Source organism: Esox lucius, chromosome 6, assembly GCF_011004845.1.
Source record: "Esox lucius isolate fEsoLuc1 chromosome 6, fEsoLuc1.pri, whole genome shotgun sequence".
NCBI lineage: Eukaryota > Metazoa > Chordata > Actinopteri > Esociformes > Esocidae > Esox > Esox lucius.
The window spans coordinates 8,100,210-8,126,290 of record NC_047574.1 but is presented as its reverse complement, the minus strand read 5'-3'; the positions used below and the strand labels follow the sequence as shown (position 1 = coordinate 8,126,290).

Here is a 26,081-nt window from a genome sequence, read left to right as displayed (position 1 = left end):
CTGTCTGTCAGCGGCCTAATCATATGCTATGTTATAGTCAACTGTCTGTCTGTCTGCGGCCTAATCATATGCTATGTTATAGTCAACTGTCTGTCTGTCTGCGGCCTAATCATATGCTATGTTATAGTCAACTGTCTGTCTGTCTGCTGCCTAATCATATGCTATGTTATAGTCAACGGTCTGTCTGCCTGCTGCCTAATCATATGCTATGTTATAGTCAACGGTCTGTCTGTCTGCTGTCAAATCATATGCTATGTTATAGTCAACTGTCTGTCTGTCTGCGGCCTAATCATATGCTATGTTATAGTCAACTGTCTGTCTGTCTGCTGTCAAATCATATGCTATGTTATAGTCAACTGTCTGTCTGTCTGTGGCCTAATCATATGCTATGTTATAGTCAACTGTCTGTCTGCTGCCTAATCATATGCTATGTTATAGTCAACGGTCTGTCTGCCTGCTGCCTAATCATATGCTATGTTATAGTCAACTGTCTGTCTGTCTGCGGCCTAATCATATGCTATGTTATAGTCAACTGTCTGTCTGCCTGCTGCCTAATCATATGCTATGTTATAGTCAATGGTCTGTCTGTCTGCTGCCTAATCATATGCTATGTTATAGTCAACGGTCTGTCTGCCTGCTGTCAAATCATATGCTATGTTATAGTCAACTGTCTGTCTGTCTGCGGCCTAATCATATGCTATGTTATAGTCAACTGTCTGTCTGTCTGCGGCCTAATCATATGCTATGTTATAGTCAACTGTCTGTCTGTCTGCTGTCAAATCATATGCTATGTTATAGTCAACTGTCTGTCTGTCTGTGGCCTAATCATATGCTATGTTATAGTCAACTGTCTGTCTGCTGCCTAATCATATGCTATGTTATAGTCAACGGTCTGTCTGCCTGCTGCCTAATCATATGCTATGTTATAGTCAACTGTCTGTCTGCTGCCTAATCATATGCTATGTTATAGTCATCTGTCTGTCTGCTGCCTAATCATATGCTATGTTATAGTCAACTGTCTGTCTGTCTGCGGCCTAATCATATGCTATGTTATAGTCAACTGTCTGTCTGTCTGCGGCCTAATCATATGCTATGTTATAGTCAACTGTCTGTCTGTCTGCTGTCAAATCATATGCTATGTTATAGTCAACTGTCTGTCTGTCTGCGGCCTAATCATATGCTATCTTATAGTCAACTGTCTGTCTGTCTGCTGTCAAATCATATGCTATGTTATAGTCAACTGTCTGTCTGTCTGCGGCCTAATCATATGCTATGTTATAGTCAACTGTCTGTCTGCTGCCTAATCATATGCTATGTTATAGTCAACGGTCTGTCTGTCTGCTGCCTAATCATATGCTATGTTATAGTCAACTGTCTGTCTGCTGCCTAATCATATGCTATGTTATAGTCATCTGTCTATCTGCTGCCTAATCATATGCTATGTTATAGTCAACTGTCTGTCTGTCTGCGGCCTAATCATATGCTATGTTATAGTCAACTGTCTGTCTGTCTGCGGCCTAATCATATGCTATGTTATAGTCAACTGTCTGTCTGTCTGCGGCCTAATCATATGCTATGTTATAGTCAACTGTCTGTCTGTCTGCTGTCAAATCATATGCTATGTTATAGTCAACTGTCTGTCTGTCTGCGGCCTAATCATATGCTATGTTATAGTCAACTGTCTGTCTGCTGCCTAATCATATGCTATGTTATAGTCAACGGTCTGTCTGTCTGCTGCCTAATCATATGCTATGTTATAGTCAACTGTCTGTCTGCTGCCTAATCATATGCTATGTTATAGTCATCTGTCTGTCTGCTGCCTAATCATATGCTATGTTATAGTCAACTGTCTGTCTGTCTGCGGCCTAATCATATGCTATGTTATAGTCAACTGTCTGTCTGTCTGCGGCCTAATCATATGCTATGTTATAGTCAACTGTCTGTCTGTCTGCGGCCTAATCATATGCTATGTTATAGTCAACTGTCTGTCTGCGGCCTAATCATATGCTATGTTATAGTCAACTGTCTGTCTGTCTGCTGTCAAATCATATGCTATGTTATAGTCAACTGTCTGTCTGTCTGCGGCCTAATCATATGCTATGTTATAGTCAACTGTCTGTCTGCTGCCTAATCATATGCTATGTTATAGTCAACGGTCTGTCTGCCTGCTGCCTAATCATATGCTATGTTATAGTCAACTGTCTGTCTGCAGCCTAATCATATGCTATGTTATAGTCAACGGTCTGTCTGTCTGCTGCCTAATCATATGCTATGTTATAGTCAACTGTCTGTCTGCTGCCTAATCATATGCTATGTTATAGTCATCTGTCTGTCTGCTGCCTAATCATATGCTATGTTATAGTCAACTGTCTGTCTGTCTGCTGCCAAATCATATGCTATGTTATAGTCAACTGTCTGTCTGTCTGCTGGCTAATCATATGCTATGTTATAGTCAACTGTCTGTCTGTCTGCTGCCTAATCATATGCTATGTTATAGTCAACTGTCTGTCTGCTGCCTAATCATATGCTATGTTATAGTCAACTGTCTGTCTGTCTGCTGGCTAATCATATGCTATATTATAGTCAACTGTCTGTCTGTCTGCTGCCTAATCATATGCTATGTTATAGTCAACTGTCTGTCTGCTGCCTAATCAGTGCCTTATCCCTTGCAAACAAACACATTTCTATTCCACAGGAACATGTGTGCTTGTGTGGGGCACTCCCACTCCTTCTTTAACAGGTGGTTGCGTCAGGTGTGCAGCGGGCTGGAATTGGCCAGCGGTCAGCACCTTAGACCGGACAAAGTTGCTGTGTGTGTAGGCCAATTCACAATGTAAGCTGTAGGTGACAATAGGCATGTATGCAGACTCATAAAGTGCTAAAAGGAGGCTGACACAAGCCCAAGCTGTCTTGGTGGTTAGCAACCTAGCAAGATGATTGGTGTACAGTAAATACATATTTGCTTTTGAGTTTGCATGTTATTGAAACCATTAGTCTTGAGTGCACAAACCTTGGTTTAATTTGTAGCTTGACATTGAGGATGCTTAAAAGCTTACATATTAGGTAATAAGCTGGCTGGAAGCTCTTTATGACAGTATACCTAATTCTGCCATTTTTTTCCAGTTCAGGCAGTTCCTCAAACATTTGAATAGTGACCCACTAGTATATGCATACTTATTAAACCCACCTACCCTTTAAATCCACCTACCCTTTAAACTCACCTACCCTATAAATCCACCTACCCTTTAAATCCACCTACCCTTTAAATCCACCTACCCTTTAAATCCACCTACCCTATAAATCCACCTACCCTTTAAATCCACCTACCCTATAAATCCACCTACCCTATAAATCCACCTACCCTTTAAATCCACCTACCCTTTAAACTCACCTACCCTTTAAACTCACCTACCCTATAAATCCACCTACCCTTTAAATCCACCTACCCTATAAATCCACCTACCCTATAAATCCACCTACCCTTTAAATCCACTTACCCATTAAATCCACCTACCCTTTAAACTCACCTACCTTTTACGCCTACCTACCCCTTACTTCCAACTTTGTTTTAAAATCAAAAAGATGAAAACATGTTTTTGTGATGCTTCATGTCTCTACCAATACGTCAGCTTGTTACATCAATCTAAGCTTTTATTTTATTTCAGGTTTGCCATTAGTAAGTTGTGGATCCTGATGGTCAGTTATGAAATTACAACTAAAACTAAACAAGAAATAAAATAATCAGTTGTGGTCTCACAAACTGACATAAAGTAGCATTTTGGCAGAACGGTACTGTGTTCTTCACAGGGTGTAGAGGAATGTAACATGGGCAGCTCACTGTAAACACCAGCTATATATAGACTAATACAGTAGATGCTTAAGTCCCTCCTCAGTGCTTTATTTAGATTTGTTAATTTTTTCTCAGAAATACATGATATGGCAAAAAGAACAGATAAAATCAAGGTACCAAGGTGTGAATCGGAGGTGGACTAGGGCTGCACAATTAAGGCAATACAAATAATATCACTATCTCAATAAATCTCACATTGGTCCACTTTCAGGTGGCCTATTAGGCATGTTTTTTGGAGTTATGGTGATTTGGATTTTGCCAATGTCAACACTGCAATTCAGATCATAATTTGATCATTAAAATGTTTTTATATCACTCGAAATAACAAATTAACAATAACAATATTTAGTTTAAAAACAAATAGTCCAGTCCCCCATCCCACAGTCCACTCTCTACCACCCCACAGTCCACTCTCTACCACCACACCAGTCCACTCTCTACCACCACACCACAGTCCACTCTCTACCACCACCCCACAGTCCACTCTCTACCACCACACCACAGTCCACTCTCTACCACCCCACAGTCCACTCTCTACCACCACACCACAGTCCACTCTCTACCACCACCCCACAGTCCACTCTCTACCACCACACCACAGTCCACTCTCTACCACCCCACAGTCCACTCTCTACCACCACCCCACAGTCCACTCTCTACCACCCCACAGTCCACTCTCTACCACCACACCACAGTCCACTCTCTACCACCCCACAGTCCACTCTCTACCACCACCCCACAGTCCACTCTCTACCACCCCACAGTCCACTCTCTACCACCACACCACAGTCCACTCTCTACCACCACCCCACAGTCCACTCTCTACCACCACACCACAGTCCACTCTCTACCACCCCACAGTCCACTCTCTACCACCACCCCACAGTCCACTCTCTACCACCCCACAGTCCACTCTCTACCACCACCCCACAGTCCACTCTCTACCACCACAACAGTCCACTCTCTACCACCACACAGTCCACTCTCTACCACCACACCAGTCCACTCTCTACCACCACAACAGTCCACTCTCTACCACCACACCACAGTCCACTCTCTACCACCACACCACAGTCCACTCTCTACCACCACACACCAGTCCACTCTCTACCACCACACCAGTCCACTCTCTACCACCACAACAGTCCACTCTCTACCACCACACCACAGTCCACTCTCTACCACCGCACACCAGTCCACTCTCTACCACCACACCACAGTCCACTCTCTACCACCACACCAGTCCACTCTCTACCACCACCCCACAGTCCACTCTCTACCACCACAACAGTCCACTCTCTACCACCACACAGTCCACTCTCTACCACCACACCAGTCCACTCTCTACCACCACAACAGTCCACTCTCTATCACCACAACAGTCCACATTCTACCACCACACCACAGTCCACTCTCTACCACCACACCAGTCCACTCTCTACCACCCCACAGTCCACTCTCTACCACCACAACACAGTCCACTCTCTACTACCCCACAGTCCACTCTCTACCACCCCACAGTCCACTCTCTACCACCACACCACAGTCCACTCTCTACCACCCCACAGTCCACTCTCTACCACCACATAGTCCACTCTCTACCACCACACCACAGTCCACTCTCTACCACCCCACAGTCCACTCTCTACCACCACAACAGTCCACTCTCTACCACCACACCACAGTCCACTCTCTACCACCACACAGTCCACTCTCTACCACCACACAGTCCACTCTCTACCACCACACCACAGTCCACTCTCTACCACCACACCAGTCCACTCTCTACCACCACACCACAGTCCACTCTCTACCACCACACCACAGTCCACTCTCTACCACCACACACCAGTCCACTCTCTACCACCACACCAGTCCACTCTCTACCACCACAACAGTCCACTCTCTACCACCACACCACAGTCCACTCTCTACCACCGCACACCAGTCCACTCTCTACCACCACACCACAGTCCACTCTCTACCACCACACCAGTCCACTCTCTACCACCACAACAGTCCACTCTCTACCACCACAACAGTCCACTCTCTACCACCACACCACAGTCCACTCTCTACCACCACAACAGTCCACTCTCTACCACCACAGTCCACTCTCTACCACCACAGTCCATTCTCTACCACCACAGTCTGCTTTCTACCACTAGGCCAATTCAGGATCTGCTTTTGATACTATAATGCTTTCCAATCATTTCCATGTATGAGAGAGAAGCTGATATATCAACACAGCTTGAGGCTAATGGGCTTCCAGTGAAATGTCTTTGAAATTCTGCATGAATGACTGTCACTTACTTCTAAGGTCACAGTTTTTGGCGTCATCCAACAAACCATTATATGAAGCAACAGACATGTTGCAGCTGGAAGCCTGGTGGGGTCACATGTTATCACAGTCAAGCCCCACCCATGCTTCTGTCTGCAGGTCAAAAACACCACTTAAAACTGTAGCTGCCTCTGCTTGTCTGGTCTGTGCTGTCAAAACACACATTTCCATTGTTAAGATGACTACTAACACCTTTGCATGAACGGACACTGGCACCAGTCAGTATTTGATTGGACTAACAACAGCTCATAACTAAGGTACACTGGCCATTTTATCAGTGTCAATATTTTGATTATAGAAAGAGATGGAAGGACTGACTACAGAAGGAAATGACAGAACTTAGTAAAAAAAAAAAAGGAAATGGAAGGAAATACTATAAAAGGAAATGGAAGGAATTACTACAAAATGAAATGGAAGGAATTACTACAAAAGGAGATGGAAGGACTGACTACAGAAGGAAATGGAAGAACTTAGTAAAAAAAGGAAATGGAAGGAAATACTATAAAAAGAAATGGAAGGAATTACTACAAAAGGAAATGGAAGGAATTACTACAAAAGGAAATGGAAGGAATTACTAGAGCATGAGATGTTAACTGTTACCAGGATACTGATTCCAGGATACTGTCCTGCTCCTCTTAACCACACATCATAAAATAACACCATATATTATCCCAGGATGCCTGCAGTTGTTCATGCTAACACCCACCTGATATCAATCAGAAACAACTGCAATGCTTTTGGCCTTCCCTTAGCCTTGTATGTTTTTCACACCTCTATTTTTCATTAACAGTGAATAATCAAAATCCATTGGATAATTCAAAAGGATTCACATGTTTTTTAGTTAGTCTGCAATGAGGAGTATTTGTACTGAAATAAAACAAGATTGTGTTATGATAAGTTAGAATTGGGTAAATGGTCAATTGTATGACATGACTGCATTTTATAACCCAGTTCCACTGGAGTCCAGAATTAATGATTGAGACCACTGACATAACAGGCACATTTGTTTGACATGGCTTGTGCTCAAGGGCTGTTCATTTTCAAAGGGGAATCAAATATGCTAAATTATTGTGTTTTTTTGCTTTATATTACCAGGTATGTTGAGTTACAACACATTACTATTTACAGCTGACAGCAAGTATGATTAAATGCCTTGCTCAGGGACGGAACAACATATTTTCACCGTCATGGCTCAAGGATACAATCCAGATTTTCAGTCACTGGTCAGATGCTTAACTGCTGGACTATCTACAATGCTTCAACACATGTACAGTATTTTGATCTATAGCTAGGTCAGTGGCTCCAGAACCTTTCCACTCAGGCCCCTATCATCACCTGGGAACCACTGGAGATCCAGGGGAGAGAACAGAGACACTGAGCCACAACACTCAATGAGATGAACAAGCGGCGTATATGTCTAACAGTCAAAGGGCATCTGGTACATACTCACATAACACATGACATTATTCATTGGTGAATTTTATTCTCTTATTCGTAAAACCATCCTAATCTCTTTCTGACTGCCTTTAGTCTTCCATTAAGTCACACACTGGTTTGTCTCCTTCAGGCTGAGTCCCTGCACTCACCAGCACTCTCCAGAACCGTATCTATCTATGAGCATCTAACCAGCAGCCAGTGGCCTTTATCAAGTGGTTTAAGCTGAGTCCTTCTGACTGCTAGCTGTGCTGGCTGTGTAAAGAGCTGAGCGGATGGCCCTGTTTGGCTCTGCCAGGCAGTGTGGAGCACTGAGCCGAAGAGTGGCTACGATTCCCTGGGATGAGAGTGGTGTGAGACTACGGGACAAATTGCCTGTCAGGGGGAGCTCCTGACTGGCCGAGACACGCTCCTCTTTCCTCCCCATCCAGCCCAGTGCATGCAGCATGCACCACTCCCTCCCCTCTCCAGTCCTGATCCAACTCAGTGCTTCAGGCCTGATCTGTGGACTTCATTTAACTCATTACATTGAATCATATTTCCTGTCATAGGCGCTGATTCTCTTCCCTCTTCTGAGAAACTCCTGCCCTCACGCACTAGCTTCTCCTCCTTTCCCGAAGCTCCTCCCCTCTACCTTCTCCAATCAGACCCCCCCACCCCCTCATCCTCCTATACGCTCCACACATCCTCCTCCTCCTGTCCCTGCAGGTCTCGGTGCCCTCCCTCTTCCCCTCACAGCTTGGCCTCCTCCTTATCCAGAGTGTTGGGACGAGACAAGACTTGACAGCTGCGTGGATTTGTCTCTTAGAGGCTTGGATTGTATTATGGTATCAGAAGTAATACTCACACTACAAAGTACTGCCCCTGTCATTAAACTCTATACACTGTACACTACACTGTAGATCTGTACCTAAAATTACATGCATATTCTACAGATGTAGCTTCCCCACAGACATTATTTAGATGACAAGACAAGATTCCAATATAACAGTTAAGAAACCAACCAGAGGAAACAGATCACCATATACTGTGCGCAGAACGGGTCAACAGAACCATTACCGTACTCAGAGGAAAACCAACAACCCACTGAGTACAATAGAACTACTGTCAAAGAGGCCTGCTAAAACTGGCATATCCATGCTGGCAGATAGATATGTTGATTTAGCAGGCTGATAACATCAGTACAGAAAATCCTAGCTATGTGAGTCAAAAGAGATATGCAGCTTCTGCAGGTGAGAACAAAACCTTTAGGTGAACTGATGGACAGATAAACTCACTGCCCACAGGAAGGACCCGAGATATAAATACCACTGCATTACAAGGCTTGGCCCAGTCTCTTTCCTTTAGAGAATACCTATCTCTCCCACTTAAGATCTGTAAATATCTGTGCAGGTGTTTATTCCATATTGCGCTGTTCTCAGTGTAGTCTATGTGCAGGGGTATTGTATCTACAACCCCTGATTTCCAAAAAAGTTGGGATGCCGCACAAAATGCCAATAAAACCAGAATGCAATGATGTGCAAATCATCTATCCCTATATTTAACTAAGAATAGTAAAAAGACAACGTATTCAATGTTGAATCTGAGAAATGTTATCGTTTAAAAAAAAAAATAGAAAAAAAAAAAAAGTACATGCCCATTTTGAATTTGATGCCAGCAACACGTTAAAAATGAGTTGGGACGGGGCATGTTAACCACTGTGTTGCATCACCTCTATTAACAACACTCTGTAAGTCTTTGGGAACTGAGGAGACCTATTGCTGTAGTTTTGAAAGTGAAATGTTTTCCCATTCTTGCTTTATAGAGGATTTCAGCTGCTCAAGAGTTCCGGTCTCCTTTGTCCTGTTTTCCGTTTGATAATACACCAAATGTTTTCAATAGCCTGTAGTGCCAAACTGACCACAGGCAGGCCAGTTTAGCACCTTTTACTACAGAGCCATGCTGTTGTAATATGTGCAGAATGTGGTTTGTCATTGTCTTGCTGAAATAAGCAAGGTCTTCCCTGAAAAAACGTTATCCGGATGGCAGCATATGTTGCTCTAAAACCAGTGTATATTGTTCAGAATTAATGACGCCTTCACTGATGTGCAAGTAACCCATGCTATGTCCACTAATGAACCCCCATACCCTCATGGAGGCTGACATTTGAACTGTGCGCTGATAAGAAGACAGATGGTCCCTCTCCTCTTCAGTCCAGAGGACACAATGTCCAATAATTTCAAATTTTGATTTATCAGACCACAGAACAGAGTTCCACTTTGCCTCAGTCCATCTTAAATGGGCTTGGGCCCAGAGAAGAGGACGGCGGTTCTGGATCCTGTTTATATATGGTTTCTTCTTTGCATGGTAACTCGCATTTGTGGATGCAGCGACATACTGTTTTCACACACAGTGGTTTTGGGAAGTGTTCTTGAGCCCATGCAGTGATGTCCACCACAGATTTGTCTGTTTTTAACGCAGTGCCGCTTGAGGCCCCGAAGATCACGGCCATCCAAAATTGATTTTCGGCCTTGTCCCTTACATACAGAAAGATTCTCTCTGAATCTTTTAACTATATTATGTACCATAGATGATGAGATCCCCAGACTCTTTGTAATTATACATTGAGAAACGTTATTCTTAAATTGTTGCAATATTTGCCCGTGCAGTCTTTCACAGAGTGGTGAACCCCTCCCCATCCTCACTTCTGACAGACCCATCCTTTCTGGAATGATCTGTTAATACCCAATCATGGTACAGACCTGTTGCCAATTAACCTAGTTAGTTATGTAATATTCCACCAGGTTTAGTTATTTAGCATTAAACAATTTCCAGTCTGCTGTTGCCACTGTCCCAACTTTTTTTAAATGTGTTGCTGGCATCAAATTCAAAGAGGGCATATATTTTTCAAGAAACAATAAAATGTCTCAGTTTCATTTGCTATGTTGTCACTATTTTCTATAGAATATGGGGTTCAAATGATTTGCACTTCATTGCATTCTGTTTTTATTTACAATTTACACAGCGTCCCAACCTTTTGGGAAACAGGGCTCTACTATTGCTTTCACTGTTTTAATAATAATATTCTATCATCTTGCTTTGGCAATACTGACTACTAGTCACTTATACCATTAAAGCATGTTGAAATCGAGATACAGAGGAAGAGAAAGTGAAAGAGAGAAAGAATTTCAAATCAAACAAATTCTAAGATCAAACCAATTCTGAGTATTTCTCTGACTTATTTTTTAAAGGATAAGAATAAAAACGACAAAAATATTCACTACAATGCTTATTGTTGAAAAAGGTTAATGTATGAAAATGTGCGTTCATTCTTGCGAGTATTGTTGACCAAAAACGACTACAGCAGTCAGAAATAACATATAGGGATGATTCGTGAATGGCCTAGGGTGATTTTGGTTGGGTCCCCATGGTAACATCCACAAAGCCATTGTTTCACCATGACAACCCCAGCTCCATGGAAACAGAAAACCAGCAGACTAACCAGACAGTCAGCTAGGACAGAGAGAGGTGAAGACGTGGTTAGTGAGTGAGGGGCGAGAAGATGGGGGAGTGGACTGGATGGACAGGCATGGAGGGAGAAAGGGTCAGAGTGGAGTCTTATGTTTTCCTAGATTGCACGTTGTGTCACAGTACTGTTTTGGACGCTCCTGTTGGGGCTGATATCCTTGCTATCCTAACTGAGGACTCCACTTAACGCTTACTCAGTGGGAGCTGATGAAGACTGTAAATTAGTATTGAAAACTCGATACCACCTCCAAAGCAAATAATTAGTAGATAAACATTTGATGTCACCGAATTGATTTAAGATGCGGTAGAACGTTAACTAGCTAGTTAATATTGAGGGGAGTCCACTGAATTTTAACTAACTAACATTAGCCTCGCTAGCTATTGTTGACAAAATATGCTAGCACTGCTAGCATAGCATTTGCTAGCATCTGTCAATGAATAAATGATAACATCATGGGCTGGCAGTCTGTATGATAAGACATCATCATCTCCACGTCTGTAGTATGGGTTAGCCGTCTCTATGACTGAAAAGGTAACTGAATTTGGCACTTCTCAGGAGATTTACAACCACTGCAGGTTGAACTCTGTCTGACCTCCTGACCTTATGAGAGTCATGAAAGACTAAACAAACAGTACTAGGTGCATAAGACATGTGTTCCAGAGTGTTCCAGTGTATGTGTGTGAGTGCGTGTGCGTGCGCGAGTGTGTATGTTCGGAGCACTATAAATCACACGGCCAGGTTTTAACTCAACAGGTGCAGATGTACTGTAACCGTGCTAACTCACAGTCACGTCAGGTAAACGTGTACTGTTAAAGTGCTAACTCACAGGTTCTTCAAAGCTAAAGTCCACGTAAGGTGCTTGGTTCACTGAAGCAATAGATAGCCACTACACTCAAAACTCCTAAAATAGTTTTAATTGATGTTAATCAACAACATGTCAATAATGCAACGTGACTACCACGCAACATTAGATTATATCAAAGATCAAGCTGGAGGAGTATTAAAAGGTTTGATCATCGGGGCTTAAACCCATAAAACTAAAGAGCTGAGACAATGCGCCTTCATTTGTCCTCTCTGGCTCTATTAACACAGCGGAAAGTGTCTCTCTCTCTCAGGCCGGGTGACAGCGTGGGGGAGGGTCTCTCTCTCTCGGGCCCGGTGACAGCGTGGGGGAGGGTCTCTCTCTCTCAGGCCGGGTGACAGCAATGGGGAAGACTCTCCCTCTCTCAGGCCGGATGACAGCGCGGGGGGAGTGTCTCCCTCTCTCAGGCCCTGTGATAGCAATGGGGAAGGCTCTCCCTCCCTCAGGCCGGGCGACACAGCGGGGGAGTATCTTCCTCTCTCAGGCACTGTGACAAAGTTTCTCACTAACACAAATATTTACCAGAGTGGCAACTGACAGGACCGGGAAGGAATAGCCGTGTTGAGTGTAACCTCGGAGAGGCAGATGGGAGGGACCAAATGCCACAGTGGTATCCTACTACGATACTAGACAGATCAACAGTCTACGTCACACTAACAGAAATCTCCTGCAACTCAGATTGTTCACTGTTAGTCCTCATTGCCACTGTGTACCATTATGTAACAAATACATACTGGTATAACAAATCCTACCTCTAACTTTTTGCTGGAGATCTAAACTGCATTCTCTATCACTACTGACAACCGGCACGACACGAGATGGAATGCCCTCCAAATGCCAATCAAACACCTACCTAGACCAGACACAAGACAAAGCCCGGACAAACAGAAAGAGGAACAGGGAGAAAGAAAGAAAGAGAGACATAGAGACAGACGGAAAAATAGACAAAGAAAGAAAGACAGAGAGAAAGAGAGGCGAGAGAGAGAGAGAGAATGAGAAAGCCTCTGACAAAGCGCAGACCCAGCTAGGTCACACAGGGCTGTTGTTTCCATTCTCTGATGTATAACATGTCTCTGTCTCTGGAACAGCACTGTAAAAGGCTTGGCTCAGCTACTAACCTGGCTGACCAGGAGACATTGCTGAGGTGCACAAGGTTAGAGGCCATATAGGACATCATATGGCTTCTAGCCTTGTCTCTATGACAATGACATCATCAGCTCCATGTGTCTGTCATATGGATTAGCAGTGTGAATGATAATGACATCATCAGTCCCACATGTCTGTAGTAAGGGTTAGCAGTCTGTATGATAACGACATCATCAGCTAGCTCCACAGTCTGTAATAAGGGTTAGCATTCTGTATGAAAACGACATCATCAGCTAGCTCCACAGTCTGTAATAAGGGTTAGCAGTCTGTATGATAACTACATCATCAGCTAGCTCCACAGTCTGTAATAAGGGTTAGCAGTCTGTATGATAACGACATCATCAGCTAGCTCCACAGTCTGTAATAAGGGTTAGCAGTCTGTATGATAACAACATCATCAGCTAGCTCCACAGTCTGTAATAAGGGTTAGCAGTCTGTATGATAACGACATCATCAGCTAGCTCCACAGTCTGTAATAAGGGTTAGCAGTCTGTATGACCGAAAAGGTAACAAAACCTGCATGAAGTCAGGTGAAGCGATGACTTGACCTACCGAAGCAGGTTAGAGTAGTAAGATAGCATCATACAGCACACTGCATCCACACCAATCCACTGTTTGGCTGGCTCGCCTACCTTCCAAAGAACATAACCCCTGGGACTGACATACACCAAAGAAATTACCTTCTTTAAAAACATTGAGACTACATATTACACACCATATTATGTAGTCCATGTAATTTCCTAAGTATTTAAATAAAAACATTTGAATAAGTTACCCAAATAAAGCCCAGTGACATTATTTTGCTGATAATTATTGTTTGAGAGCAGAATTAGCGCCACTTTGCTGTACTTAACTAACACAGTGTGTCTAAACCACTAGAGAGCTAGATTATAATGTACCTCTAATTATTACTGTGTGTTTAAACAACACAGAATCTATTAAAACCTTTACCTGTCCTAAATTTGGGTTGTGACCCACCATTTGAGAACCACTGCTATCATAAATCAGCTCTCTGAAGTGCATCTGTGGACATGCACTAAGTCTTTGTTATTTAGTGAACTTCAGCAGCAGGCCAAACAACAGGTTGAAGACCCTTGTCACTGTCCAAACTAGCGCTTCCCTCCAACCATCCACGAACATTCTCCCCTGGTAGATTCCCGTCCATTATGTGTCTGACAGTGGAGTAACATAGAAGGGTATCTTTGCACCTGGCTTAACATCCTGGTAACTAGCTAGATGCTGGATAGCAGAGTAGGAGACTGTTATAATCACATAATATGGTAGGGAATGTCTGTCTGATTGTCAAAGAAACTACTTAGATATAAATACAAACAGATCCATTCATAGAAAATAGATTGACATTTCAGGACATCTATCGCACCTGATCGCCCATCTTCAACACGCCTAAAATGATACGCCACTTAAAAATCTGGTTGAGGAGGGTCTGTTCAAAACATCCCCACAAGCTATGCAGGCATTAAGTCAACCTCATTGTTTGGCCTTGTTGTTTCCAGCAAGTGAGGCAAGCTACTGAATATAAACCATGACTGTGTCCTAAATGGCAAACTATTTCCAATATAGTGTGCTACTTCAGACAAGGGCCCTGGAAGTGGTATAGTGCGCTCAATAGGGAATAGGGAGCCGTTAGAGACATACTGCCACTCCAGGCCAGCAGGACTGACAGAGGCATCCTTCATTCCTAACCCGCCGGCCTCGGTCTGTCCCCAGCATGGCTGTGACATCATCAGACCTGGGTGTCTTCACGCGTGGCTCTGACATCATCATGAGGTCAGCGAGTCTCCAGGGCCGTGTCAGTATCAGGCTCGGCCCGTCCCCAGACATACTGGGCTCTCAATTCATCAGGCCAGTGTGGACATTATTGCGTCGTTCATATCTTTCCACAATAGAACTCTATGAGGCCCAGACAGAGGATAAGCTACAACCAGTTAGATGCTAGTGTCCCTACAATGCCACGACACATGACTAGGCAGGCAGCCTTTTGCTAAATGCCCCACTGAGATCATCATGGGCAGCTTTTACTGGATGCTTTGTCATTGTTCACAAATAAAAAAGACAATGAAAGCGATAGTGATCTGTACCATGCAGGATTATGAGGCGTCGCTCACTACTAAAGATGACATTAGTATGCACTCAGCAGTCCTTCACAGGTCTCCAGACGCCAAACCACACATCCTATTTAAGATTACGCAGCACTCCAAAAGGAACCCTATTAACAAGGTAGTGTACTACTTTAACCAGGCTCACTATTTAGGAAATAGGGTGCCATTTGGAATGCACCCCATGGTCATTACCAGGAAACAATCAGCTAGACATCCACTGGGATCTAGATGTCATGCGAAACGGCTCAATGTTCCCTATGTAGAGCCCTAATTTGACCAGAGCCCATAGAAACTATTTAGGAAATAGGGTGTAATTAGTTCACTCTTCCATAAACCCTCCTTAGGACAATGGGATGACTGGGCTTAGTTTACTTTCAGTTCATACTGTAGAATATATCAGCCATTAACTAGAAAGGAATTTTATAGATCAAGCTCAAAACTGTACAAAGACTGGTTGTGGATGATCAGTTATTATTATTATTAGTAGTAGTAGTAGTAGTACATTTTAATATGACAACAGAACAATGATCAATAACATTCCACTATCTTTCTTTAGTGACACTTGAGGTTTTCATATCTGCAATAACAGCAACTGCAAAGTAGGGTGAAAGAGGAAATAAAGGCTCAACACCTGGTTATAGGCTACTTGCGTAGAGCTGCCTTCTGTATAGCCTGCTGCTTGAATAGCTTACGAAAGAACAACACCAAACTGTAACGTCCACAGCGAACTGAAACTACAAATCTCATATGAATAGAGAACACGGTCGTCAAAGTAATATGATGTCTATATGTATGTTTTCCAAATGTGAATCATAACTAAGAGAAACGTCTTTAAAAAACCGAACTTGAACTACAACTTCTGAAGATATTGCCACAGCATGTTTCCAGGTGCAACGGCAACAAACAGTGAAACTTTAAAACGCACCATTATAACATTGACATTAAAAGAGCATAGGTGAAATCTAAATATACCGTTAAGCAGTGTGTTCGTATTAGATCATACTCATGTGCAGGAGAGAGAAAATGTTAACTATAACTATACGTGCATGTCACGGGTTTATGTACATTCCCAGGAACCGCAAAAAAGCTAGTTTCAAATGAAATTGATAAGATTGACATTTCAAAACCTTCCATGCCATTAGCAGTGTATTCACAGTGTGCAGGAAAATGAAAGTGTTATAAGTTTCTTCACCTGTGAGTCTCGGCGGACACCTGTGGAAGCCATGTTGAACAACTCAACTCCGGACTGCCAGTCAGATTCTCGGTCGCTTTAAGGTCCAACAATGTTTCAAAAATCCATAAACGTGAAAAAAAATATGAATTACTAGTAAACTACAATAACAACTACATAAAGTATTTTCAGAAAGCGTTATGCAAGAGATCTAAGGTTTTCCCGGGTTAAACGTGTAGCGCGAAAGCGGTTTTATCCAGACTGAGCGCGCAGGTAAAGCCGCCTGGCTGCTGTGCTGGTAGAACTGCAGTTATTCCCCGCTTATTACCAGGACAAAGTGGCTGTTCCTATCACCAGGGTGTGGCATTGGAAGGATTCAGTGGGGTTGGGAAATATTAGGACGGAGATAAAATAACGTAGTTATTTTACAATGAACCACAGTTTTACATTAGCGCTTAATGAAAAGAGTGTTATGAATGAACCAAAATAAAATGTAACCCAACCAATCACATATTTCTCTCACAGTAATGGACACACCCACTCACTCAATGGTATATTGGTAGTTATAATTTTTTCCACCTTTTAGAATATTAGTGAATACTTCAAACCTAGGAAATAACACATACGGTATCATGTAGCAATCATTTGTTGATCAAAATACATTTAATATAGTAGAATAATCACCCTTTGCCTTGATGACAGCTTTGCACACTCTTTACATTCTCCCACCAGCTTCATGACGTATTCACCAGGTATTATTTTAAATTAACAGGCGTGCCTTTTTAAAAGTTAATTTGTGGAATTTCAGTCGCGGGGTTGGCATACAGAAGACCGTATATGATGACTGTACTGTGCTCGTCCATATTATTGGAATAACTGTTAAAATCAGCAAAAAGAAACAACAGTCCATCGTTAGAATTATGAAGGTCAGACTGATAAAAGTCAGTCAAGTTGGAAAATGTCCAGAACTTTTAAGGTTTCTTCTCGTGCAGTTGCCAAAACCATGACACACTATGAAGAAACTGGCTCTCATGAATATCTGTCAAATAGACTTTTAAATTGTTTTAATTATAATGACACAGTAAAAGGTTAAACGAGTGTGATAGAATACATTTTCTCGTTTTTGTAACGCTGTCCTGTACAATAAATGATGTTAATGGGCTGTAAGTGCTTCTAACCCACTAGAGGGCGATAGAGCACAGACAATGGGCAGGTCCTCTCAACCTTCTCAGCCTTCTCTGCTAAACTTCATAAGTGTCAGTGCTCATCCTGGTTAAGATACTAGCACAATCAGCACCCTCAAACAAGGAGGGAGGGAAATACGCCATTGAAATATTTGATACATGATACATGTCTAGATTCAGCAGTTTTTTTGACTCCTTCCTGTAAGTATCATGGATATACACTCACCTAAAGGATTATTAGGAACACCTGTTCAATTTCTCATTAATACAATTATCTAATCAACCAATCACATGGCAGTTGCTTCAATGCATCTAGGGATGTGGTCCTGGTCAAGACAATCTCCTGAACTCCAAACTGAATGTCAGAATGGGAAAGAAAGGTGATTTAAGCAATTTTGAGCGTGGCATGGTTGTTGGTGCCAGACGGGCCGGTCTGAGTATTTCACAATCTGCTCAGTTACTGGGATTTTCACGCACAACCATTTCTAGGGTTTACAAAGAATGGTGTGAAAAGGGAAAAACATCCAGTATGCGGCAGTCCTGTGGGCGAAAATGCCTTGTTGATGCTAGAGGTCAGAGGAGAATGGGCCGACTGATTCAAGCTGATAGAAGAGCAACTTTGACTGAAATAACCACTCGTTTCAACCGAGGTATGCAGCAAAGCATTTGTGAAGCCACAACACGCACAACCTTGAGGCGGATGGGCTACAACAGCAGAAGACCCCACCGGGTAGCACTCATCTCCACTACAAACAGGAAAAAGAGGCTACAATTTGCACGAGCTCACCAAAATTGGACAGCTCACCAAAATTGGACAGTTGAAGACTGGAAGAATGTTGCCTGGTCTGATGAGTCTCGATTTCTGTTGAGACATTCAGATGGTAGAGTCAGAATTTAGCGTAAACAGAATAAGAACATGGATCCATCATGCCTTGTTACCACTGTGCAGGCTGGTGGTGGTGGTGTAATGGTGTGGGGGATGTTTTCTTTGTACACTTTAGGCCCCTTAGTGCCAATTGGGCATCGTTTAAATGCCTACCTGAGCATTGTTTCTGACCATGTCCATCCCTTTATGACCACCATGTACCCATCCTCTGATGGCTACTTCCAGCAGGATAATGCACCATGTCACAAAGCTTGAATAATTTCAAATTGGTTTTTTGAACATGACAATGAGTTCACTGTACTGAAATGGCCCCCACAGTCACCAGATCTCAACCCAATAGAGCATCTTTGGGATGTGGTGGAACAGGAGCTTCGTGCCCTGGATGTGCATCTCAAACATTTCCATCAACTGCAAGAGGCTATCCTATCAATATGGGCCAACATTTCTAAAGAATGCTTTCAGCACCTTGTTGAATCAATGCCACATAGAATTAAGGTAGTTCTGAAGGCGAAAGGGGGTCAAACACAGTATTAGTATGGTGTTCCTAATAATCCTTTAGGTGAGTGTATGCTGCTACAATTTCTGCTGTGTTTAAACCCCCCCAAAACAAAAAAATAAAAATAAAGAGAGATGTGTTTCATATTCAGAACTGAGCGAAGTATTCATATTGAGCAGACAGAGCGAAGCAGTCCAAAAAGTGTCAGAGAAATGTACTAACCATGCGATTTAAAACTAAACAAAAAAACAATTCGTCCATGAATTAAATGAAACTGCTTGCTTGATTCCAAATGTGAAAGTACTGGTGTAATACTGTAAATTGTGGTATTTAACCTGTTGAAAGACTCCATTGGTCAGCAGGGGGCTCTAGAACTCCAAATTAGAGCTCTATAAAGGCAATAGGGAGCCATTTGGAGAGCTGATCAATGGGGTCTGTTTTCTATTCAACAGGTTTTTTAATGTCATGTTCAGGGGCGACTGCTCATCAACAGAAAGAACTGCAGCAAAATTATGTTATTCTTATTTCTCGAAGATTACTTCCTATAATTTATTATCTATGAATATGGCATCTTCCTAAATTGCATATCATTTGTGTTAGGATTTTATTTCATGTTCACTGGTCCCTGCCTTGGTGCCTCAGTCTGCAGTCTGCCGATTCGAGTTCGCAGTAGTAGGCCATAGGCTAAGCGTGAATGTGGGGGTAGCCCCTATCGCACAATGCAATGTACATTGTACATGTGACAATATTAATATGCATGCTCAGAATGTTAGTGTGATCAATGTAGATCACACGAATTTGATGCCAAGTGGGGCTGACAGCCGGCAGCCCCACTACAGCGTCATTACGAGGATTGCAAAACATGAGAGCAGCGGGAGTCATCTGGACAATGCTGTGAAATTGGGCTTACTTGGAAGGGTAAATGTCGCAGCCCAAGTTGACAGTGCATACTGGCGCTCCATTGAGCAGCATACCAAACTTGTGGAGGAAAACAGGTATGTTCTCAGTCGGATCATAACATGTATTAACCTGTGTGGAAAATGTGAAACCGCACTGCGGGGGCACGACAAGTCGGTGGACTTCCTCTATCCTGGAATATTCAGATGCATTTTTGAGACTATGTGTGAGGGCGATTTGAGACTTCAGAGGCACTATGACGCTCAGCCCACCTTCAAAGAGAAATCTAGCACTGTATAAAATGAACTGTTAGACTGTATGTATGAAGTGTACAAGGAGGAGATGGCCAAGCAAGTGGACGAGACATAATTTGTTGCCATACAGCCAAATTAGACAACTGATGTCTCCTGTAAATCACAAATGGTAGTCGTGTTGCAATACAAGTTGCCTGACAATACAGTGACAGAGAGGTTTTTGGAGTTTGTGGAAGTCAACGATAAAACTGGACTCAGCCTCTCTAATAGCATCAAGGGTGTGCTGGAACCACTGAAGCTGGGAAAAAAGCTGATCGCTCAGACTTATGATGGTGCCTGTAATGAGTGGAAACGTCTGAGGGGTACAGACGCTAGTGAAAGAGACATACCCACATGCCCAGTTTGTTCACTGCTATGCTCACCAGCTGAACCTGACCTTGCACCAACTTTGTTCAGCAAGGATGAGCATCCTGAAGCAGTTTTTTGCGGATTTAACTGCTTTTGCCACCTTTTTCTCTGGCGCTCAAAAACATGTTGCGGCACTTGCTGAGGCAACACAGAGACGCATTCCAAGGCCACCGCGCTGTGCTGCTCCTGTGTATGGAGGACATAGGCACACAACCAGGATTGGATGAGGCCACCATAAGTGAGGCATACGGCCTGTCAAAAAACTCTGGGACCGAGCCTTTCTGTAGCTGCTGGATTTTTGTTTCTTCCTTATGCCAGAAGTTTATGTTTTATACCACACTCTGCTAAAACGGAGCATCGATGCATCTGTGATTAGCAGTGCACTCACCTGTTTCAAGGAGAATTTCCAGAATACGCGAAAGCAAAATGATGAATGGGCTGCCAACATTTACGATGGAACAGACGAGCCAGGCTGACGAGTAACCTACACAGCGCCGGTGATGAAGGAGTCATGCGACACAGTCTCTCCCAGGTGGAGCAGAGGTTTTCACAGTGACCACCTGATTGCTGCCAAGCTGGTTGACAGCTCGCTCTTCCCACAATTTGTCCTGTCATTCCCTACATCTGAGCTTGACTGTGCGGTGAAACTATGGCCTCTAGGAAACCAGGAAAAGTTGAAGTCTGAGCTGACCACTCTACCGCCACACTGAACTTCACACTGGTAAGACGGCCCTGTCTCTGTTAAGATCCATCCATGAGAACAACCTAGAGGAGGCTTTTGCTGAGACCGTCACTCTGCTGAAAATTATCGTAACAACACCTATGACGACATCCGAGTCAGAGAGGAACTTTTCCACCTTGAAAACGGTAAAAACCTACACTCGCAATACCATGGGACAGCCGCGACTCAACGCATTGTCCATCATAAGCCAGTTGATTCAGCAACTACATGACTTAATTCCCAAAGTCATTGAAAAGTTTGCCCAGAGGAAGAACCGCCGTGTCACCTTTCCACCCCTCTACCCATACCCCTACCCCTCCAGCCCTACCCCTCCACCCATAACACCACCTCCACCCATACCCCTACCCCTCCAGCCCTACCACTCCACCCATAACACCACCTCCACCCATACCCCTAACACTCCACCCCTAACACCACCTCCACCCATACCCCTACCCCTCCACCCATAACACCACCTCCACCCATACCTCTACCCCTCCAACCCTAACACTCCACCCCTAACACCACCTCCACCCATACCCCTACCCCTCCAACCCTAACACTCCACCCCTAACACCACCTCCACCCATACCCCTACCCCTCCACCCATACCCCTACCCCTCCACCCATACCCCTACCCCTCCAGCCCTACCACTCCACCCATAACACCACCTCTACCCCTCTACCCATACCCCTCCACCCCTTACACCACCTCTACCCCTCCACTCCTACTCCTCCGTCCCTGGTGAATAGTTTACGGTCGTTCTCAGTATTTTTCTTGTTCTGAAAGATGTCTAATAGTGATTGTGCTCTCGTCCAGGTGTCTGAGAATGCTGGCCTATTTTCAGTGCCAGAAGTGCGGGGGGATCTCCCCAGGACAGAGAAACTGAGACAAGATCTTAGCAATGATACGGAAGGAGAGGAACTGAAGCGTGTCTTCAAATCTCACATCGGCGCACAGACACATGCTTTGACACACATACGAGGTCAAACGTCTGGACACACTGACCCATCCACTTGAATTTCCCCACATACTTTACCAACGTTTTCAAAAAGTTCTTTATCTTTTATCTCACAGCACAGAGGATCTATTTATTGCACTGTAAGACCCTCCTTTTTCCTGGTTCCATGTGATCAACCTTCACCTTCAACTGCTGTTTCCAGTAGTGGCTGACTGGAGGTTAATTTGCACTTTTATGTAAAGTTTATTCCGTTTTATGCGCTCCTCACTGCTGTGGATTGTAGCTTGGAGTTAAGGAGCTGTAGCTGACAGTCTTAGACTCATCATTGTAGTTTTTCTTCCCAACGAAATTGGATGATTTATGTTGAGATATATGTCTTCTGAAGGTTATGTATGTCCCTCCTTTCCAATTTTGCACAATATCCCAGAAATGCACCTTCTAATGACTAAAACTGTTTAAAGAATGATTTAATACTACAATTCTAGTTCTACAATTGAGAGAATCTAGTTGGTCTATCAGCTCAACTAACGTGATACTGTGAGGCTACGTGCTTCTTGCTTACTCCACATAGCCTACTCGATGTTTGACGTTACCTCTAGACTGTGTTGAGGCGCAGCTACCCTGGGAGTTTGGAATGAATCATCTCCCCAGCCATGCTGCACAGACGATCCCATGCAAGAATAATGCAACATGTAATGTTGAAACGGTCTGCAAGACGACATCTATTCAGAGTAGAACACATTTACCAATCAGTTCAGTCAAAATAAATTGGATTATATAATGAGAGTTATATTTTTTTACACTGTATAAAGTGAATATGATATTGACTGTTGATTATTAGTATTAATCTGATAGGAAATGGGCATGAGAAACTTAACACAACACAGATGTGCTGACTAACTCTGAAAGAAGGACCATGGATAGGACATGATGCTTGTTACTGATGGGCCCCACACATCCTGTTCATACATTCTGTCCATACCTCTTGCTAGGAGTTGCCCATGTGACTGACATAGGCTATGTGGATAGGTCCATTGACCATAGGTTGGAACATACCATACAAGGGTCTGTTGTAGTATAAACCTTTCTTATTGGAGGGTAATGGACTGTGTAATGGTTGGTTATGACCACTGGCCACCTCCTATGTATCCTGCCATAAAAGACTGTGTTGCCTCTGTAATTATGGAAGAGATAGAAATGAGAAATGGTCAACATCATAGACTCATGCTGAATTAAGATGGCTCTCCCCTGACTTCTGGTTGCATTTATTTTGTTCATGAATCAAACTTGGAAAGAATCTAACAAATTCATCAGCAGCTGGTGAATGTTTTTATATGTTTTCCTTTCCTTACAGTATTCAGAGTACAAGTTATCAGAAGTTTCCTTGGAAGGCAAACAGACATCTATTTAATCAATGATGGTATGTATTAAACCAAGTAATTATGAGAATGCAAAGTATTTACACTGCTTGGACATTTCCACACTTCTTTGTGTTACAATATAAAATCTAAATGGATTTAATTAGGTGTTTTTAGCACAGAACAACACATGTCAAAATGAAACTCTGTAACTAATGTGAATAAGTGACATTTTAACTAATGAACAGAGACTATACTGGATTTACATATCAACTGCTAACAGATCCATCTACCCTGTGGTGCAGTTCAGGTTGCTGCTGGTTGTACTGGTCCCCATGGTGGTACAGTCCTCCCTGAATCCAATGGACTGTAATGACATCTACAAGTCAGGTTTTGGACAGAACGGGGTCTACACCATCTACCCTGCTGGACCCACCTCACCTGTCCAGGTGTTCTGTGACATGTCCATGGAGGGTGGCGCATATCTGGGAAAGTGGACGGTCAGTATCCAACATCCGTACCAGTCCTTAAGAACACAAGCGTTTACTCTGGATTTCAGTACTAGATACAATGCTGTAGATGCCTTCTGTTACTATTATTTGTTAACACAATTTACCGTCTAAAAAAGTCAAAACATAAAGGTTCAATGTCTCTAAACTAGGTGATTCAGAACAGACAGGATGGATCAGTAAACTTCTACAGGAAGTGGGATGAGTACAAGAGGGGTTTTGGAAGTGCAGCTGGAGAGTACTGGCTGGGTAAGAACCGGTTTAAATACTAACCTACAGAATGTTCTCTTCTTAGAACCTTGTTTCACAAATGACTTTAACCCGTTGGTCCGAGTTCATTGAAGGCAGTGTCTCATTGTATTCAGACAATACAGAGTCTTTCTATGGTGGTACTGTTCTCTAGGACTGGAGACGATGTATCTCCTGTCCAAGACTAGGAAGTATGAGTTGAGAGTGGACATGGAGGACTTTGAGGAGAAGAAGGTCTTTGCCCAGTACTCCACCTTCTCTGTTGGACCAGAGGCTGAAGGATACAAGATAACACTAGGTTACTTCAAAGATGGAGGAGGAGGTGGGTGACAGCTATTATTGTACAACAAAATGTGAAAAGAATGACCAAGTGCAAAGAAAATAGACCATTGTGTCCATGTTTTTTTCTTGTTCCTGTTTGCAGGAGATTCTATGACTGCTATCAATGGTCAGAAATTTTCAACGTTCGATAAAGACCAGGATGATTTCAACGGTAACTGTGCCCAAATTTACTGGGGAGCATTTTGGTACAGCGAGTGCCATTTGACTAACCCCAATGGGATATATGCATGGGGTAACTCCACCTATGGTATTGGGATCAACTGGCAGACATGGAAAGGCCATACATATTCTCTGAAAACCATTACCATGAAAATCAGACCAGTCACTGAACAGAAGTGATTCAGCTTAACTGCTAACTATCTCTATTTCAAACAGAGTAGTAACATCTGATTTTACAACATGATTATACAAACGTCCACAATAGGCACATCATGAAGTAGGAACGATTTCTATCTCTCTTTTTAAGTAGGGTTTGTATTTGTGGCAGTTCTGTCTCTCTTTCTGTCTGTCTGGCTGTCCCTCCACCCAACCAACCTGCTTTTTTCTATGATAAACAATGCTTTGAATAAAGAGGTCTGCCTTCAGTGATGAATGCTCTCTCAGGTTATTATGCAATGTTTGGACCGAAAAATTGTGCTATTTACTTTAAGCAGAAGGTGAAATAACATAATTTTGTTAAGTATGTAATTTTATGAAGGTCTCAGAGGACTGCCCACCCTGGTTTCTAAAACAATTTCTCAAGATGCTATCCACACCACTAGTGGTATTTATTGGTGTTCCTCATGGTTTGATTCTTGGGCCGTCACTTTTCCCTGTATAGAGTGGGTATAGAAAATCACCACCTGCTTTCAAGATGTTCACCTTTTGTTGCTTTAAATGATAACACATAAAATCAGAAGTTTTCTGGCTTTATTTACACACAGTAATCCACAATATCCAGGTAAAAAAAAATCTGAAAATCTCTGAAAATATATTGACATATGAACAGTAAAATACCCTTTTGGGTAAGGGTCAATGCAAAAGCTAAATTGTGGTTAAGCTTTTTTGGAATATCATTCCCTTTCCTGATGTATTACTTTTTAATGTCTGTCAGAACCAAAGGGAGACAGGTGAGTAAAAGATATAGGGGTGTAGAGACAGTTATTGAACCCATGTTTCCATCATGTGAGCCACATATGTTCAAGGAACCAGGAGTGTTCCCATTGGACCACAGCTCCATATAAACCAGGAGTGTCACCATTGGACCACAGCTCCATATTAACCAGGAGTGTTCCCATTGGACCACAGCTCCATATAAACCAGGAGTGTCACCATTGGACCACAGCTCCATATAAACCAGGAGTGTTCCCATTGGACCACAGCACCACATCAACCAGGAGGTCT

General features: G+C 43.0%; 2 protein-coding genes across 2 annotated transcripts in view; one reads left to right on the top strand and one right to left on the bottom strand.

Annotated features, from left to right (window-relative positions):
* The window catches only part of ank3b (ankyrin 3b), a 145,375-nt gene extending 128,644 nt beyond the window's left edge, over positions 1 to 16,731 (bottom strand). Inside the window, exon 1 of the mRNA XM_029120219.2 lies at positions 16,454 to 16,731. Within this exon, the coding sequence (XP_028976052.2) occupies positions 16,454 to 16,486 (33 nt within the window). The 5' untranslated portion in view covers positions 16,487 to 16,731. The remainder of the gene's footprint in view (positions 1 to 16,453) is intronic.
* Positions 16,732 to 23,424: 6,693 nt separating this feature from the next.
* LOC105026301 (microfibrillar-associated protein 4) lies at positions 23,425 to 25,281 on the top strand. The gene is given in 5 exon segments (NM_001304249.1): positions 23,425 to 23,660; positions 23,904 to 24,098; positions 24,260 to 24,356; positions 24,511 to 24,678; positions 24,781 to 25,281. Coding segments are annotated over 5 exon segments (723 nt in total). The 5' UTR covers positions 23,425 to 23,654; the 3' UTR covers positions 25,038 to 25,281.
* The last annotated feature ends 800 nt before the right edge of the window (positions 25,282 to 26,081 follow it).